The sequence below is a fragment of the Lissotriton vulgaris genome, chromosome 7 (genome assembly GCF_964263255.1).
Source record: "Lissotriton vulgaris chromosome 7, aLisVul1.2, whole genome shotgun sequence".
NCBI classification, from domain to species: Eukaryota; Metazoa; Chordata; class Amphibia; order Caudata; family Salamandridae; genus Lissotriton; species Lissotriton vulgaris.
In genome coordinates, this window is record NC_141695.1 from 40,169,806 (window position 1) to 40,185,516 (window position 15,711).

Here is a 15,711-nt window from a genome sequence, read left to right on the forward strand (position 1 = left end):
ATGACATTTCGTAACAAATGTTCACTCAACGTCATTTGAGTACACTATGGGGCATATTATCAAGCACAGCATTAAAATTATCGCCGCTTTAGTGGCAGAAAACTGCCACTGAAGCGGCGGTAATGGGCTTGATAATATGCTCTTGAGAATTCCAATAGAAGCCCATGTTGACACCAGAACATGGGATTCTTTTGGAATTCTCAAGGGCGTATTATCAAGCCCATTATTGCCGCTTTAGCAGCAGTTTTCTCCCGCTAAAGAGGAGATAATTTTAACGCCGTTTCTTGATAATATGCCCCCATGTTTCGGAAAAGCTGGTTGTGGAGAGCAATAAAACGAATTGATGACTGAATTTCACAACAAAGTACACACCTTCATCCAGAATTGTATATTAGATTGGTGTCCTTCCTACTGGTTCGCTTGAGTGCCTTCTTTACCTCCTTATTTCTAAGAGTGTATATGACAGGATTCAGCATTGGAATGAGACCCGCATAAAGCAAGGAGAATATCTTCTCTTGCTCTTTGGAGTACACTGAGGTGGGCTTGAGATAGGCACTAAACACAGTCCCATAGAAGAGGAGGAGAGCGGTGAAGTGAGCAGAGCACGTTGAGAAGGCTTGACGCCTCCCAGCAGCTGAGCGTATTCCCAGGATGGTGGAAATGATGAAGACATAGGATGTTAAAGTAATGATTGAGGAAGTGACCCCTAAACCAAAACCGATTGTGAAGGTGGCAATGACAATGCTTGTGATGTCAATGCAAATAAGCTGTATGAGTACAGGTACATCACAGAAGAAATTAATAAGATTCTGATGCCCACAGAAAGACATGCTGGACAGCAAGAGTGTATGAGGCATTGCATCCAGTACTCCTATGGTCCACGTGATAGCTGCCAACTGAGCACACATCATTCTGCTCATGACTGTGGCATATCGTAAGGGATTACATATGGCAACATATCGGTCATAACCCATGGCGGTAAGCAGCATTACCTCTGTACTCATGAAAAACATGAAAAAGTAAATCTGGTTGAAGCAAGAAGCTGAAGAGAAGGACTTCTCATCTGTCAGGTGGATGGCAATAGCTTCAGGGAGAGTGACAGAGGTGGAACAGATGTCTAGGAAGGACATGTGGCGCAGTAAATAGTACATAGGCTTGTGTAGATGAGGGCTGAAACTAATGATGAAGAAAACCATGAAATTCCCCAACCCGGAAATAAGGTAAATGAGAAAAAGTAGAAGAACGATGGGCGCCCGCAAGGCTGGATTGTCAGAAAACCCAAGCAAGATGAACCCTGTCACCGAGGAGTTATTTCCAACTTTCATGTCTTCTCCATTCTTTGGCTGTGGGAGAAAAAATGTGCATTGATTAGAAATAGAAAGAACATCTCACAACACTGACCAAAGTAAATGGCATGTCTGAAACTACTCAGGGGCAAAGTTGCAAGAACTGACACATCTCTGAATTTTAGCAGAGATGCGTCCGTTCAATTGTGTCACGCAAAAAAACCCTTGCGCTTCCAGGTATCAGTTGCATTTACAATGCGGCGCACCGTGGTGCAAGGATTGACAGATTCGCCACAAATCTATTGGCTTAAAGGCAACGCATTGCAGGAGTCATGTCGCAAGTGTGATGCACTCCAGCAATGCTCAGGAATGCCTAATCCTATTGTGCTGCATCACTCCTTATGCCTGCTACCAGAAGGCATAAGGTTTTGATGCAGTAGGATCGTAGAAGTTACGCAGTCACTTTTACAAGACTTTCTTGCATTGGAACGCCCACCCTGCATACATTATACCTGACGCAGGTATAATTTGATGCAGGGCTTTACAAAGTGATGCATCTCCCTAGATGCATCATGGTGTAAATGTGTCGCAACGTGGTGCATTGTTTACGATACCACTTCGTCACAAAAGTGACACAACTGCAGCGTTAAAGTGTTGCAAGGGGCTTGTAAATCTGCCCCCTCCGTTTTTTATTTCTCTGTTGTCTTTCTCAAATGGTATTTTTCCATAATCTTGCCACCAGGCTCTTCTACATCAGCTACGTCTACAAAGAAGCCATGTCTACTTGACTAGCGTTGTCTTGGGCTTCAATGCTTCTGACACACCCTTAACGTCCTTCCTCAATCCACCATGTGGTCCCCAACATTACCAAGTCTGTCTTTTGGGTAGAAGTTACAATTGTAAAATAATTCATATGCAAAGTATTCAATGGTCATTTTGATTCTACATATAAAATAGTTCAGAAAGTGACCAACATTGTTGCTTTATAGTAGGAGCTTTAGTCTTGCAGGACCCACATGGTGTACTCACAAGAGCCTGTGTATGGAATTTTGGGACGCACATCATCAAAAGAAACCCATTAGATTATATCACCTCTTTCGACCTGGCAAACCTTTGTGGCTCATAAAGGCCTTTGTGAATCAGCCCTGACATTTGTAATCATTATGTGCAAGAGCTCTCCCACTCCCTACATGAATGTTGAAATAAGTGTGTATTGTAATAAACATTGATGTTCTTAGTTTTCATCATCAATATTTGTGAATAAGTTTGTGAAGTGAAGACTGGCACAACAAGCTAAGTGCAAAAGTGTCTTTAATTCAGAGTTGTAAAGGGGATGATGTCCTGCTCCTACTACTCCTGTGACTACTGCAACCAACTGCCAGTCGGCACCTCTGACTAGAACCCAGGGAGTGGAGAACCAGAACGCAGAACACCAGACAAAAGAATTCCATCTGAGAACATACAGGTAAGTACAAATACACATAAACACACATATCGGATATACAATTCATCATCTTCCCCTTCTTAAAGAAGTAACAATAAACCTAGTGGCATTAACTCCTAAATGCCAACGTGAGTGTCCGTTGGAGTATACTGTTGGTTTTACTCTGTCTTTTTAGAAAAGAGTTTATCCGCACGAATGCATACCTTATACTTGCCGATTATTGCTTACATAGTCCAGTCTCACCGATCATGGTGTTCATCGTGGTTTGAGTCTGTGACAATGAAGTTTGTGTTACCTTAGAATTTTTCAACTTGCTGATCCTTTCCAGTTCAGTTGCATACTTGGCTTTTAGTTTATTTTTCTGCCTTCCAAAGAGCTTTTAAAATCTGTTTTTGGATGTAGATGCCTTTGAATTTGCCAAGAATTGTTGTTTTGGATATATACTCTTGCCTCCATTTCTTTAATTCTTTCAGTATTCTAGCTTCTTTGGCACGGCTCAATGGATTTCTTTACCATGAATTTTCTTACTGCTTTATTTTCCAGTTATTTGCGTTGACTTTTCAATTCAATTCGCATGAATTCTCTTTTAAGTAAATGCTTGAATATTCTTCAGACGTGGGTTCTTGTGCTGGCGATCATCACCACTTTGTAAAGTACTCAGCATACACCGTATGTCAAGTATAAGTTGTTCTTTATTCTGTCCTTGGACCTGTTTTCTGTTGCTTTTGGCTCCGTGCGGTCTAGTTCCGTGCTTACTCTGTCATCCTTCGCCCTTTGGTTGGGCATATTTTCTGGCAGCACTTCCGGTCTCGGGGTTTAAGGTTTTTGGCCCTCCCAGTGTCTTTCTGTCCCGTGCTGGTTCTTCCTGCTCGTGGTTGCCTCTCTCTTGGGTGGTTCTTCAATTAGTCTGGTCTTTGGGGTTTGGTCTTTTTCGTGGGCGTCCCATTCTTGGCCGTTGGTTTCTTGTGAGTTTTCATGAAGCCACTTGGCTTGCATATGAGCTCACTCTGTTGGTCATGTGGCGAGGAAGACTAACGAGGAGGTAATGCCCCAGTTACTTACCTGTAATCTTCATCACTCCGGGTATAGTCTTCCTCGCACTATGAGTTCCCATCCCTCCCTCCCTGTCTGGCTATCGGCTCCATGTTTGTGCTTGGTAGTATCAGGCTGATGGGTTGGGCTGGCCCGCTTCTTATAGAGGTCAGGGTGTAATGGGCCGGCAATATTGGGAAGGGATGCTAGGCTGACTTTTTTGCTATGGAGAGTTCTGGTGTGGAGCTAAAGCTCACTTTGTTAGTCATGTGGAGAGGAAGACTATACTCGGAGTAATGAAGATTACCGGTAAGTAACCAGGGCATTAATTATACCCTGATCGTTTCCACTTTCCACTATGCTCTAAAAAACCTCATACCTGCACTTGCTTCATCATTACTTATAATGATACAGTTAAAGGAGTTCCGTAACTTGCTCTTTTAGCTGTGTGATTAGAAATGCAGCGCATCCACGCTAGTCGGTACGCAAACGCGACACAATGAAAAACTTTGAGGACGTTGAGAATTATGGTGTACATTCTGCCATCCCCAAGTTGCATTCACCGGCAGTTTGCACCCAACACATAAACAATTGAATCAGATTACCATCAAACAGTAACATCATCACGAGAAAGGCAGTGTTCTATTCATGTTAAAGGGATAATGAGTCAACTTTGGACGGTTCATTTGGGTCTACAGTCGCAAAAACATACTGGAGAGGAATGCATATATTCCACTGACAATTGTCTGTTTTGTTTTATAGGACATGGATATATTAAGACACAGTATTAGTAATGGAAACACGAGATCACATTGGATTGTTTGTTTATGTTAATGTTTTTTTTAGGTCACTTTTTTACAGTTGAACGAGCAAATAAAGGGGATGAAGGGCTTGCTGTGTGGGTTCACATAGATTTGGTGAAATCAAATCGAATACAATTAGCAGTAGGTTATGGTATTATGTCACGAGGGGTGGATAGCACCAACTGGGAGTACAAGGCAGGGGTTAGAAGTGATACGTAGGGGTTGGTGGAATATGTAGTTCACTATGTAAGTGGGTTGAAGGTAATGAGGAACAGGTGTTTTGTGGAAGTTACAGTGGAGGAAGAGCCTAAATACTAAGTATGGGGAGGAGTCAGTTGTTTGAGCACCCGCCTGGCAATATGGTCAAGATGAAAGGAGTTGTTGGTATCATTAGAAGTACCGATGAATCAAGTGCAGATATGAGGTTTTTTAGAGCATAGTGGACAGTGGAAACAATCAGGGTATAAGTAATGCACAGGAGTGTTGAATTTGAGGCAGAAGACATGTGGGAGATTTGACAGATGGAGGAGGAATAGCAATAAGTACAGCACGTTGGGTAGTTGAGAATTCGTTTCATAACACGGTTTTGTTTGGCAGGTATTAGATCGAGGATGGATGTGGGGGAGGTTACTGCATTAAGTGAATTATTCCCAGGGTAAAATTACAGAGGTTCTTTATACCAATTTGACAGCTACCCCTGAAGAAGGCCCAAAATGAATTGGGATATTATCTAATCTAGAGTTGCTGATCATGAATTACATGAACCCACGTGATGCAGTAAAAGGCCAGATGTACATAATTGCTTCATTTAAAAATATTGGGGCTTTCACCAGCCTTATTGTGAATAGAAAAGTAAAGATTGTTGAATCAAGAATCATATGGAATAAACATGGATTAAAGTTAAAGGCGTTTCGTAACTTGTTCTTTTGGCTGTGCGATTAGGAATGCAGCACATCCACTCTGCATCTGGCTATGAAGTCCAGATGATCTTGACATGAATGATGCAATCAATACTTTTAACACCACTTTTCCCATATTGTGAATGACACTGCTCCTATTAAAGAAAAAAGAATCAAATGCAAGGGGTACACCAGGGACCTAAATGATGAGAAACAATTGCTCAAATTGATTCAGCCATCATGGCATTTTAACTGGTCCATAGCCAATCTGGAAAGCCTATGTGCAACAAGATGGCATACAAAAACATTTTCAAACTGAATTATCCACATATTGGTCTATACAGCCTTTTGAAATTGTTAATACTGTATCTAACCTTTTGCCCCCTTTTATTGTTGTAGAACATAAACTAAAAATCGGAGAATTTAGCCATTTTTGCCCCCAAAGTTTAAACTAAAAAAACATGTTCTCCTTTAATCTGCAATACATTCCATTGGCAGAAAGTCTCCAAATAATTGGTTTTAGGGATCTAAAGATTTTATTATTTCCTCACACGATTAATCAAAATCATTGCAAATCATCCGAAGAAAGAAGAAGAAGAAAGGAAGATAAAGGGCAAACATAATAAAGCCTGACACAACAAAAGTGAATGATAATTAATTAGTCCTACCATATAACTTATTTTAGTTGGCTGGCATAAATCACGGAATTAGTAAAAATATATATTGTGGCTGGCATAACGTGGAGTACATTTTATAAACTTTTAAAAACACAATTAAGGCACAATGAAATAAAAGAAATTGCAACTTCCTCAGATAAATATTCTTAGAGTGCATGCACCATTGCCCTCAAATGATGCCTGTACTGGCAGCCCTAGTACCAACACAAGCCAATCGCATATAATAATTGGCTAAAGAATTAGTTGTGACCTATAACAAATAGAGCTTAAATACATGAGGAAGGGCTGTGGTAAAAAATTGCACAGAAGATCATGGCCTTATGAGAAACTGTAGGAATTATGCCATAATCGCATTAAATATAAACATTTCACCTCAAGAGCAATTATAAAGCCATACAGTTAACATCAAAACTAAATGGAAGGTTTTGAGGTGATCTCTCCATCATATCCACTATCTTATCCATCACTGCAACATTTAATTCATGCAGATGATCCAATACCTAACCACATTGCTAAGGCTATGTGTTTTAACCTGTTAGCATATTGAATAAACTTGATAAATCTATCCCGCCCCCAAAGGGTATTTCCTGTTTCAAATTGCATCAAGTCTTCTTAATAATTTCCTCCCTCATGCTGGCCTTCCTTTCATTTCCAAAATTCTGTAAAGTTGTGTGAAAAATCAAGTGAGATAATTTGTGCGAAAGGATAAGCTACTGGACAAGTTCCAATCTGGTTTTATAGTGGATTAGATAATATTAAAAAAGGCTGTGCACATTCTAGACAATGCAACAACAACTCCTGCCTTTCAAAACCACTCAATCTTCTGTAACAATCGACAAGACATACTCATTCTCAACCTAAAGGAATGTGTGTTCATCAACGATAACATTCCTGATTTGTTCTACTCTTGTCTAACAAATTGGTCCAAAGTGATTTTCCAGCCTGATGCCACTATTGCAAGGTGTCCACCACAGGTCTTTGCAGACACCTTCTTGTAATATTTTGAACAAATCTGCAGACACTTTGGAATTTCATATCATCAATATACTGATTACACTCAGCTTGAGGGCTGCCAGTGAACAAGATCTCAAAGTATTTGCCCATACACTGGCATTATTTAGACTTGTTTTAAGCAATGGCTGCCTCACTAGCCTTCCTAAAGTTCTTCTAGCCCCACTGAAAACCGCATTGCATATGGCAGCTCATGTGATCTCTTAGACTGGCCATTCTGAACACATTACCCCCAAACTGAGATCCCTACCCTGACCCATATTGATGGAACCGCAAAATACATTCATGCTGGTGAATGAACGCTACATTTCAGAATACACTCACTACTTAGCCTAGACGTTAAATATCTCTAGGAGTCACCTCTATTCCACAGCTATGAGACCCTCTTCTGGGAAACCCCTGTTTTTAACAAAAAAAAACACTGTACATGCCACTAGATTATGGAACAAGAACTGCCTAATCAATCAAAGCATTTCTCTACCTTTTGGTATCCCTGATCTAGGGCAGCATTTAGAGTTTGTTGGGTGGAATACCCCTTCACAAATGTGACAAAAATCGGGTCTACTGTACTGCAAGTGCATAATATCCTATGGTACTTGTAATACCCGGGCAGGGTATCTATCCCGTTTGTGTTTTTACTTAATAGCATGCACTGCAGCAGGTTAACCCGGGGTGTAGTGGCGAAGCGGGCTACGCTGAGGTCCACAGAGTTGCAAATAAACTCCTTCGAGCTCCGCTACACCACCTGCCTCCACCCTGCCTATTAACAACTAAGTAAACATTGATTCAAAATAAATTAAAAGTTTAAAATGACTTACCTCTGTACTGCAGTGTCCCTGGGCTGCCCTCCTCCTCTTCCTTGCCGTATTGGTAATCCTTGTGAAAATTGCGCATGCGCGCGCACCTGCTCATCAGCATTTCATGCGAGAACTCTCTCTTCTCCTCTGTAATTACTACAGCCACAAAGGACCCACAAAGTCATAAACATACATTAGCTTGGAATTGGGGTAAATCTAGCATAGCAGAATTACCCACCCCTGTATTGTAAAACTCTCCCATCCTAAGAAAATATTGGATACAGAGACTTAGGATAAAACCCTGTGGGAACAAATGAAATAAAGGATTTATTCAGAAATTAAATATAAATTATTATTGTTAAAAAATGGTCTTGAAATAAAACATTATTATTAATTATTAATACAATATTGTAATATCCTACAAAAAAATGTATTTTAATGATTAGATTTACTTTTAATAATATTTATCATCAAACATTTCTTAGCTGTAACTATCGGAATATAATTTTATTTACATTTTTTTATTTTTTATATGTAATTATTTCTTTAATTTGGAATTATGGTATTAATGTTTATATCATTCTACATTTAAAATAAATATATAATGGAAAATATTGTTAAACATTTAAAAACATGTTTTATAAACATTTCTGAATACTTAAGCATTGGGAGATGTCTGCTCTGGTAGTAAAGACCTCACCCTATGTGTGAAAAGTTTCATGTTGTAAAGTTACACTTCCAAATTATGCTCTCAACCCTGAATTCAAGAGGTGGGGTCATGTAAATCCACACTTTTTAGTACCTTTATACTCGAACCATGCGAATAGTCCAAAGTATAGTTACTAGTCTAGAAATGCTCATGTATAACTTTACCTTTGCGAATAGCCTCTAATGTGTTTGCTGTCTCCTTGTGACTGCAACATACCGGTTGTATTCCTACCCAGTTTCTCTTAGTTTATAGTCCAAAGTCCTTCATTTCTATATTTACCTTTTCTGGAGATCGTGTTTGCATTTTCCTTCATAATTAGTTTATGGTAAGCGCTGTGTAATACTGGATCAATGCTGCCATCTATTTTTACATAAAAAAATGTTTTATTCTGCAGTGTACAACTTTAGTTTGTATTTACACACGTTGCAGCTTCAGAATGCTTCAGAAGTACTTAATCTTCCTGAACTTGCAATAGATAAATCCAAGGCAACAAGCCCATTACCCATGCAAAACTAAACAGGGGTAACAGAATATGTCTTGCCTACCCTTTCTGACCACTGGCCATACATATAACATACCTTCCAACATTGTTATGCTACTTGGGAAACCCACAACGACCTCTCAAGTCTTTGCAGGTGCGTGGATATTGGGTTGGGAAAAAAGTACAGGCTGGAAGGAGGAAACATTGCATATGAGGAGGGAATTGATAATGTTTCAATGGCAGCCTAATTAAAAGGGAATGCATGATTAAACAAAGAAGCACATGGAGAAGCTAAGGGAGGGGACAATGAAATGGGCGAAAAGTTGAAAGGACTATCAAGGGGTTGATGAAGCATCTCCAGGAGACAACCTCTAAAGGATTCAAAACCAAATAGTCATAAGAAAAGCCAATGGGTGTTGTCTTTAAATTTGAGCGGTAGGCCAACTGACTTTAAAAATTCCTGCTTGTTTTTGGCCTAATAAATAGTCAAAAGCCTTCCAAGATTGACAAACTTGCTTGTGCATGCATCTTGGGATTTTTTTAATTGAAATATTTTCAAACTGTATGCAAGATTGCTGCCCTGAACACTTCAGCAGCCATTTTGAAATCATTTTTGTTGTATTTTAACAAACACCACTTCAAGGTGGTTGCCCAGCCATTCACATGCATTACCATGCACTAGGGGCATTTTTAACCAAGTAAAAAAAAATTTGCAAGACGGGTAAAGTTTATGAGCATACTTGTGCACACGGCAGAGGTCCTGTTACATTGATTTCTGTTAACCTTTGACATACACCATTTCTACATGCTGCCTGTGTGTCTACATGCATTAGGACATATTGGTGCCTATCTTACAATGGTCATTGTCAAAGTATAACAGACATGAAAGCACGATGTGCGCCACCATAACGCATTCTCATTAATACATCTGATTCATTTAATCCAGTCTTGGATGAGGAAAAATAACTCACAGGATTTGAATAGATCTGAAAAAAGATCTATAGTTGGTAGTTGCTATGAACAATAATTTGTTGTAGAAGATCCCATAGGCCTCATTTATGAAAAGTGACGCATCGCGGCGTGAAAACAGCGATGCGTCACTTTTCATTGCTCCCTCCATGTGACACCAATGATGCGTCATATTTACATTACGACGCATCATTGCACAAGGAGTTACAGATACGTCAGTATTTCTGACGTATCTGTAAGCGCAAAAGTGGCACATTGCTGGAGTGTGTCACAAAAGTGACGCAACTTCAGCAATGCATCCTTTCACATGGGGCAAGCCCCATGTGAAAGGGCCTGCGTCAGTCTTACGCCTGCTGTGAAGCAGGCGCAATATTTTGACGCAACAGCGTTCTGGAAGTGACGCAGTGAAATCTCATAGATTCCACTGCGTCACTTCTACGACCCTTTCTTGCGTCAATACGCCCCCCTTGCATGCATTAAACCTGGCGCAGGTATAATGTGACGCAGAGGTTTACAAAGTGACGCACCAGCGGCGTAAAAGTGACACAAGGGCTCATAAATGAGGCCCCATATTTTTTCAAAAAAAGCAAATGAATTTTGGTTTTTGCTTTAGTGTCTTCTTGATGTAGAGCACTAGGTGAACGCCTTCAATGGGCTTCAGTTACAATTTCCATCTTCTAGGGAAACAGTCCATTCCCCAAAGTACAATCCTCAGCAGAAATTGCTAGAGCCATAGTGGGTTTACTGCAGCAACCTTTACATAGGGACCAGAAACTTCAAAATGCACAGTTAAGGCTGTTATTGATTTTAGGAAGTTAGAGCAATCAGTCCTGCTTTGTGTTTTCCACACTGACTTCCTATGAAAGGCAGTGTGTAGAGTATAGAAGCCTAGGGCCCATGCACTAGTCTCTACAGTTTGCGGGTTGGTACAGATGCTCAAGCTGGCTGTATGGTTTGCACCCAGGCTTGAGTTGATATCCTAGATTGGCTTGAGATGCCTGTTTCCATTTAAAGAAACGCTAAAGGCTGAAAGATTGTATTCCAAGTAACCAGCTCACCATGGTGAAATGATCTCTGTCCTCCTTTAAAACAGACTATGGAACTAAAGTTTTTAAAATATGCTAAGTAATGAAACCCATTTTTATCTCAAATGTTAGTTAGACTGCCCTGGAGCACTTAAATATCTATAAATATTTTGTAACATTAAATGATGGAGGAGTCTATTCTTTTAATATCAAATTGAAGCCACACTTTTGTAAAGAAGAAACTCAGGAAATTGGAGTAAATTTCTAGTTTATTTGTAGAGTAACAGACCCTTGATATCACTAGGTGAATATCCCAGCTCCAACTGCTTTCTACATTCTAATGCATATACAGAGGCAGAAGCCAACATTCCACATCTATTAAAGGAGCAGTGGTGTACAATATAATATGAGAATGTAACACATCTTCTTTCCCATATAAAAAAAATAAAAAAAATGATATACAATAAAATTAAATATAACTATCAACTGTTTACAACATAGTTACAACATATAATCCTTAAGCTTAACAGGTTTCACAATAATGCGTCCTGACAATCTCCTTGGCATAGGGACATCTTCCTTCGGAAGTTCAGTTAACATGGGTTTGACTGAAACAGGAAAATCAGAATTTGGACCTGGTTTCAACACAGGAATCGTCGTCAACAAAGAGGGAGTGTGATCAATGGATCGAACGGGCACCGATTACCACCTCAAGAGGGGAGGTGGAAGGTCCAGTTACAGCGTGTGCCCGTGTGTAGAGTACTCAAACAACAAGCGGGGTTGCTGAACTGTTCCTAATAGGAAAGAGGAATAGAGAATGGGCTGTACCTTAGGGGTATAATATCACCCTTGGGCATCCATTAGGTTGGACATGTTTGCCTCACACACCCCGAAGGATGTCATGCTTCATCATCGGCGGTTGCTCCTCGTCGGGGAGGCGGTGCAATCCCCGACAGGCTCAGCTCAAGGAGGGGCTCTTTAGCGGAGATCTTTTTGTCCACTTGCCTGTTGATGAAGTGTGGGTATGTGGGTTTGGGCAATAGTATCCTAAAAAAGGTAAGGTTTAAAATATAGTAGAGGGTCCCGGAAAAAACTTTATTCTGGAGGTCCTCCTACTATTGTTAAAAAGGTGAAGTTTAGTTTGCAAGGTCACGGAGAGTTACGTGCCGTGTTTCAAACTAGACTAATGTGATGGTCGGTCAACATGTTTCTCGCTTGGGTTCTTCCCGCGATTCTTCAGGACCTAGTGAAAGTGTGAGTGGGGGTTTAGAACAAGGGCATGCTAGTGTCATGAACCTAGTGTGTTACCTCAGGGGAATCCTGTGCCTGAAGTATGGAAATATAAAAGAAACATTAATGCAGGTATCGTTACAAATGTCAGCAATTATAAATGGTAACAGCCAATTTAAGCATCTCAGTGCAGTGAAGTGGAAGTGGTGTGTGTGAATTTACACATACGAACATGCCTGTGGTGTACAGAGAGTGTGTAGTGTAGTGAACACTCTCATGCCTATGTCCGTGGTGTATCACACAGTGGTTAAAACTAGTGGTTAAAAAAACAACTGCTATCTCTAGGAGAACTCTAGTCATGGAAGGCAATTACTGACGTGGTATATATCAGACTCACCTAAAGGTCTTGGATTAATAGCCACCTGAGTACTCGGCGGGTCGGAACAACAGAAATTGCCTCAAGATCAGGCTAGAGAAGGAGAACTAAGGTTAAGGAAGTTCAGGGAATCAAATTCTACCCTACTTGGCAACTCGGGGATTGTCAGATCTTACCTCAGGTTATCCGTGTCCGTGCTGAGTCACCTACCCATCACCGCCGAGCTCGAATAGGTAATGGACTAGCGGGGTGTGGGTTATTTATAGGTGGACTCGTCATGAGTAGGCGTCAGGTAACGCCCTATGTGTAGGTCACGTGGTAACCAAGGTAATACCGGCCATGATGGAGTGGTGTACTCAGTGTTTAAACAGATGTGGGTTAAATCCCTTGATAAGGCATCGCATGTTCACAGTGAATGCCAGGGGATGTCCTCGTTCAGACCTTGCCTGTCTGTCGAAAGGCGGTGTACCCACCTTTGTTCTTTACGGAACAGAGCGTTTTTTGGGCAATTAGGACATTAGGCAAGGATCACCCATTGTATGGAGTCAGCGCTGTGTTGGTTCTCTAGATAGTGTTTACACATCTTGGTGTGTGACTTTTTGCACCGAAAATTACTGCGGTGTTCGGTGATCCTGGTTTTAATTGTGCGTGTGGTCATCCCAATATACTTGAGGCCACATGGGCAAGTTAGCATATAGATGCAGTGAGTGGTATTACAGTTTGTGTGCCCCTGGAGAACCCACTTGAAAGTGTCGGTGAGCTGTATCGTCTTTTGGGGAGTGGTGTATTTGCAAACCCCACAGTTACCGCATGGGTAGTGTCCGGTGACTGGTGGCATGTTCCATAATGTCTGCTGGGAACTCTTTTTATTATTAGTCTTCGGTCTCGTGTGGATCAATATGTCCTTCACGTTCTGTGTCCTTTTGAAAGCAAACCTAGGTTGTTCAAAGGGTATATCCCCTGTGTTGAGGATCCCCCAGTGACGTTTGATGGTGTTTTTAATCTTGGTTGACAATGGGGTAAATGTCGTCACACAAGTGATGGGTTGGTTTTCAATTAGTGGTTTTTCCCGTCTCTCTAGGAGTGCCTCTCTGTTGTTGTTTCTTGCTCGCTTTTTCGCTTTCGTGACCTCTCCTTTCGGGTAGCCTCTATCTAGTAGGTTTCTAGAGAGGATGGTTGATTCCTTTTTGTAGTCTGCAATATTGCTACAATTCCGTCTGATCCGAAGGAATTGCCCAAAAGGTAGATTGTTCCTTAAGGCTTTGGGATGGTGGCTCTCAAAATGTAGGAGGCTGTTACGGTCTGTTTGTTTCCTAAACATTGTTGTCTGGAGTCCACCCTCTTTCAGTTGTACTGTGAGGTCGAGAAAAGCAATCTCTTTAGGTGAGGAAGACATAGTGAACCGAAGATATGGATTCAGTGAGTTAACCCATATGAAGAAGGCCTCATGTGAGTTGGGACGACCCGACCAAAGGATCAGGATATCGTCAATGAAACGCTTCCACATTATGATGTTTGCTGAGAATGGGTTGGATTGATGGTGAATGTGTTTGTCCTCAAAATCGGCCATATACAGACATGCCACCGACGGCGCAAAGGTGCTGCCCAACGATGTGCCTTGGGTTTGGTGGAAGAATTGGCCCTTGAACTCAAAGAAGTTCTCAGTGAGCGCAAGGGTTGCGCATTCCATAATGAATGACGGTGGGGTGTCGGAGTCCCATTCCTCCATCCTCAGGCGTGATTCGATTACCTCTAGAGTAGCCCTCTGTGGGATGTTAGTATAGAGGGCTTCAACATCTAGGGTAATCAAAAGGTCAACTTGGTTAGCATTGCCGATTGTGTTGAGATGCCGTAGGGTGTCGGCCGTGTCCTGAATGTAGGAAGGGATGCGTTTAACCAATGGCTGAAGAAAATGGTCGCAAAATTTCGACAATGGTTCTAATACCGAGTCGATACCAGAAACTATCGGTCTCCCCGGGACTGGTCTTGTCCCTTTATGAATCTTTGGAAGGATATAGAAGTAGGGAACCCTCGGGTTCTTTTGGTTCAAAAATTCTGCCTCCTTCTTACTAATCCAACGTTCACATTCAGCGGTTTCCACCAGGCCTGCGATGGTTGTTTGCAGGCGAGGGGTAGGATCACTTGGAATGGGGGTGTAGTACCGATTGTCGTTAAGTTGCCTAAGGCACTCAAGCTCATAGTCTTTGGTGTTCATTAAAACAGTGGCCCCGCCCTTATCAGCTTGTTTTATAGTGATGAGAGGGTCGTCTGCCAATGTTTTAAGTACCTCCATGTCTTTCCGGGAGATATTGGAGTGGGTCTTTCTCCTGTCAAGGGTCTCGATGTCTTGACTCACACAGCGGTGAATTACTTGGTTTACCCATCCTGGGTAACCTATCCTCTTTTCTTTCTTTGTTTCTTTTCACCGGCTCCACCTGACTAGTACACAATGGAAGGTCAGGGGCTCAGCTTTGGTGAAGAAGACGCAGCTGCTATTATGAGAACTCCATCACTTTTTGGCATAGATGTGGAAACCGCTTCCGGGAGTAACACCACCGAGTGGCAAACTTTATCGGACCTGAAACGAGAATGGATCAGGATCACAATACATGGAGCTATGATGGCACAATACTTTAAAGCCAAAATAGCCCCGAATGGCCTAATAGTGAAAAACTTCCCAAGAATATTCTGGGAAGATGGACAGTTCAAGATCGAGTGGTCCCAGATAGCATGGAAATGCACCCACGATCTCTTGATTCTGATTGTCAACACTGCTAAAAGACTAGCAGATGCACTACTAGTCCGCATTCAGGAAGCTGAGGCAGCACTAAAGACCGCAGGCCAGAACACAGGCTTCAAAACTAAACTGGCTGAATTGAATAAAGAAATGGCAGAACACAAGGAGTACTTGATGAATCAGAAAGTGGCTAAGCTCCAGAAGGATATCAAAAGATTTTCCAAGGAGAAAGTCT

General features: G+C 41.4%; 1 protein-coding gene across 1 annotated transcript; it reads right to left on the minus strand.

The window, feature by feature from the left end:
• Positions 1-374: 374 nt before the first annotated feature.
• On the minus strand, positions 375-15,032 carry LOC147700650 (olfactory receptor 5V1-like). Its single transcript, XM_086929163.1, has 2 exons — positions 14,685-15,032; positions 375-1,343 (listed from the first exon to the last, which is right to left on the minus strand). The coding sequence occupies exons 1-2, from the start codon at positions 15,030-15,032 to the stop codon at positions 375-377; spliced, it is 1,317 nt and encodes a 438-aa protein (XP_086785289.1).
• Between the last annotated feature and the right edge of the window lie 679 nt (positions 15,033-15,711).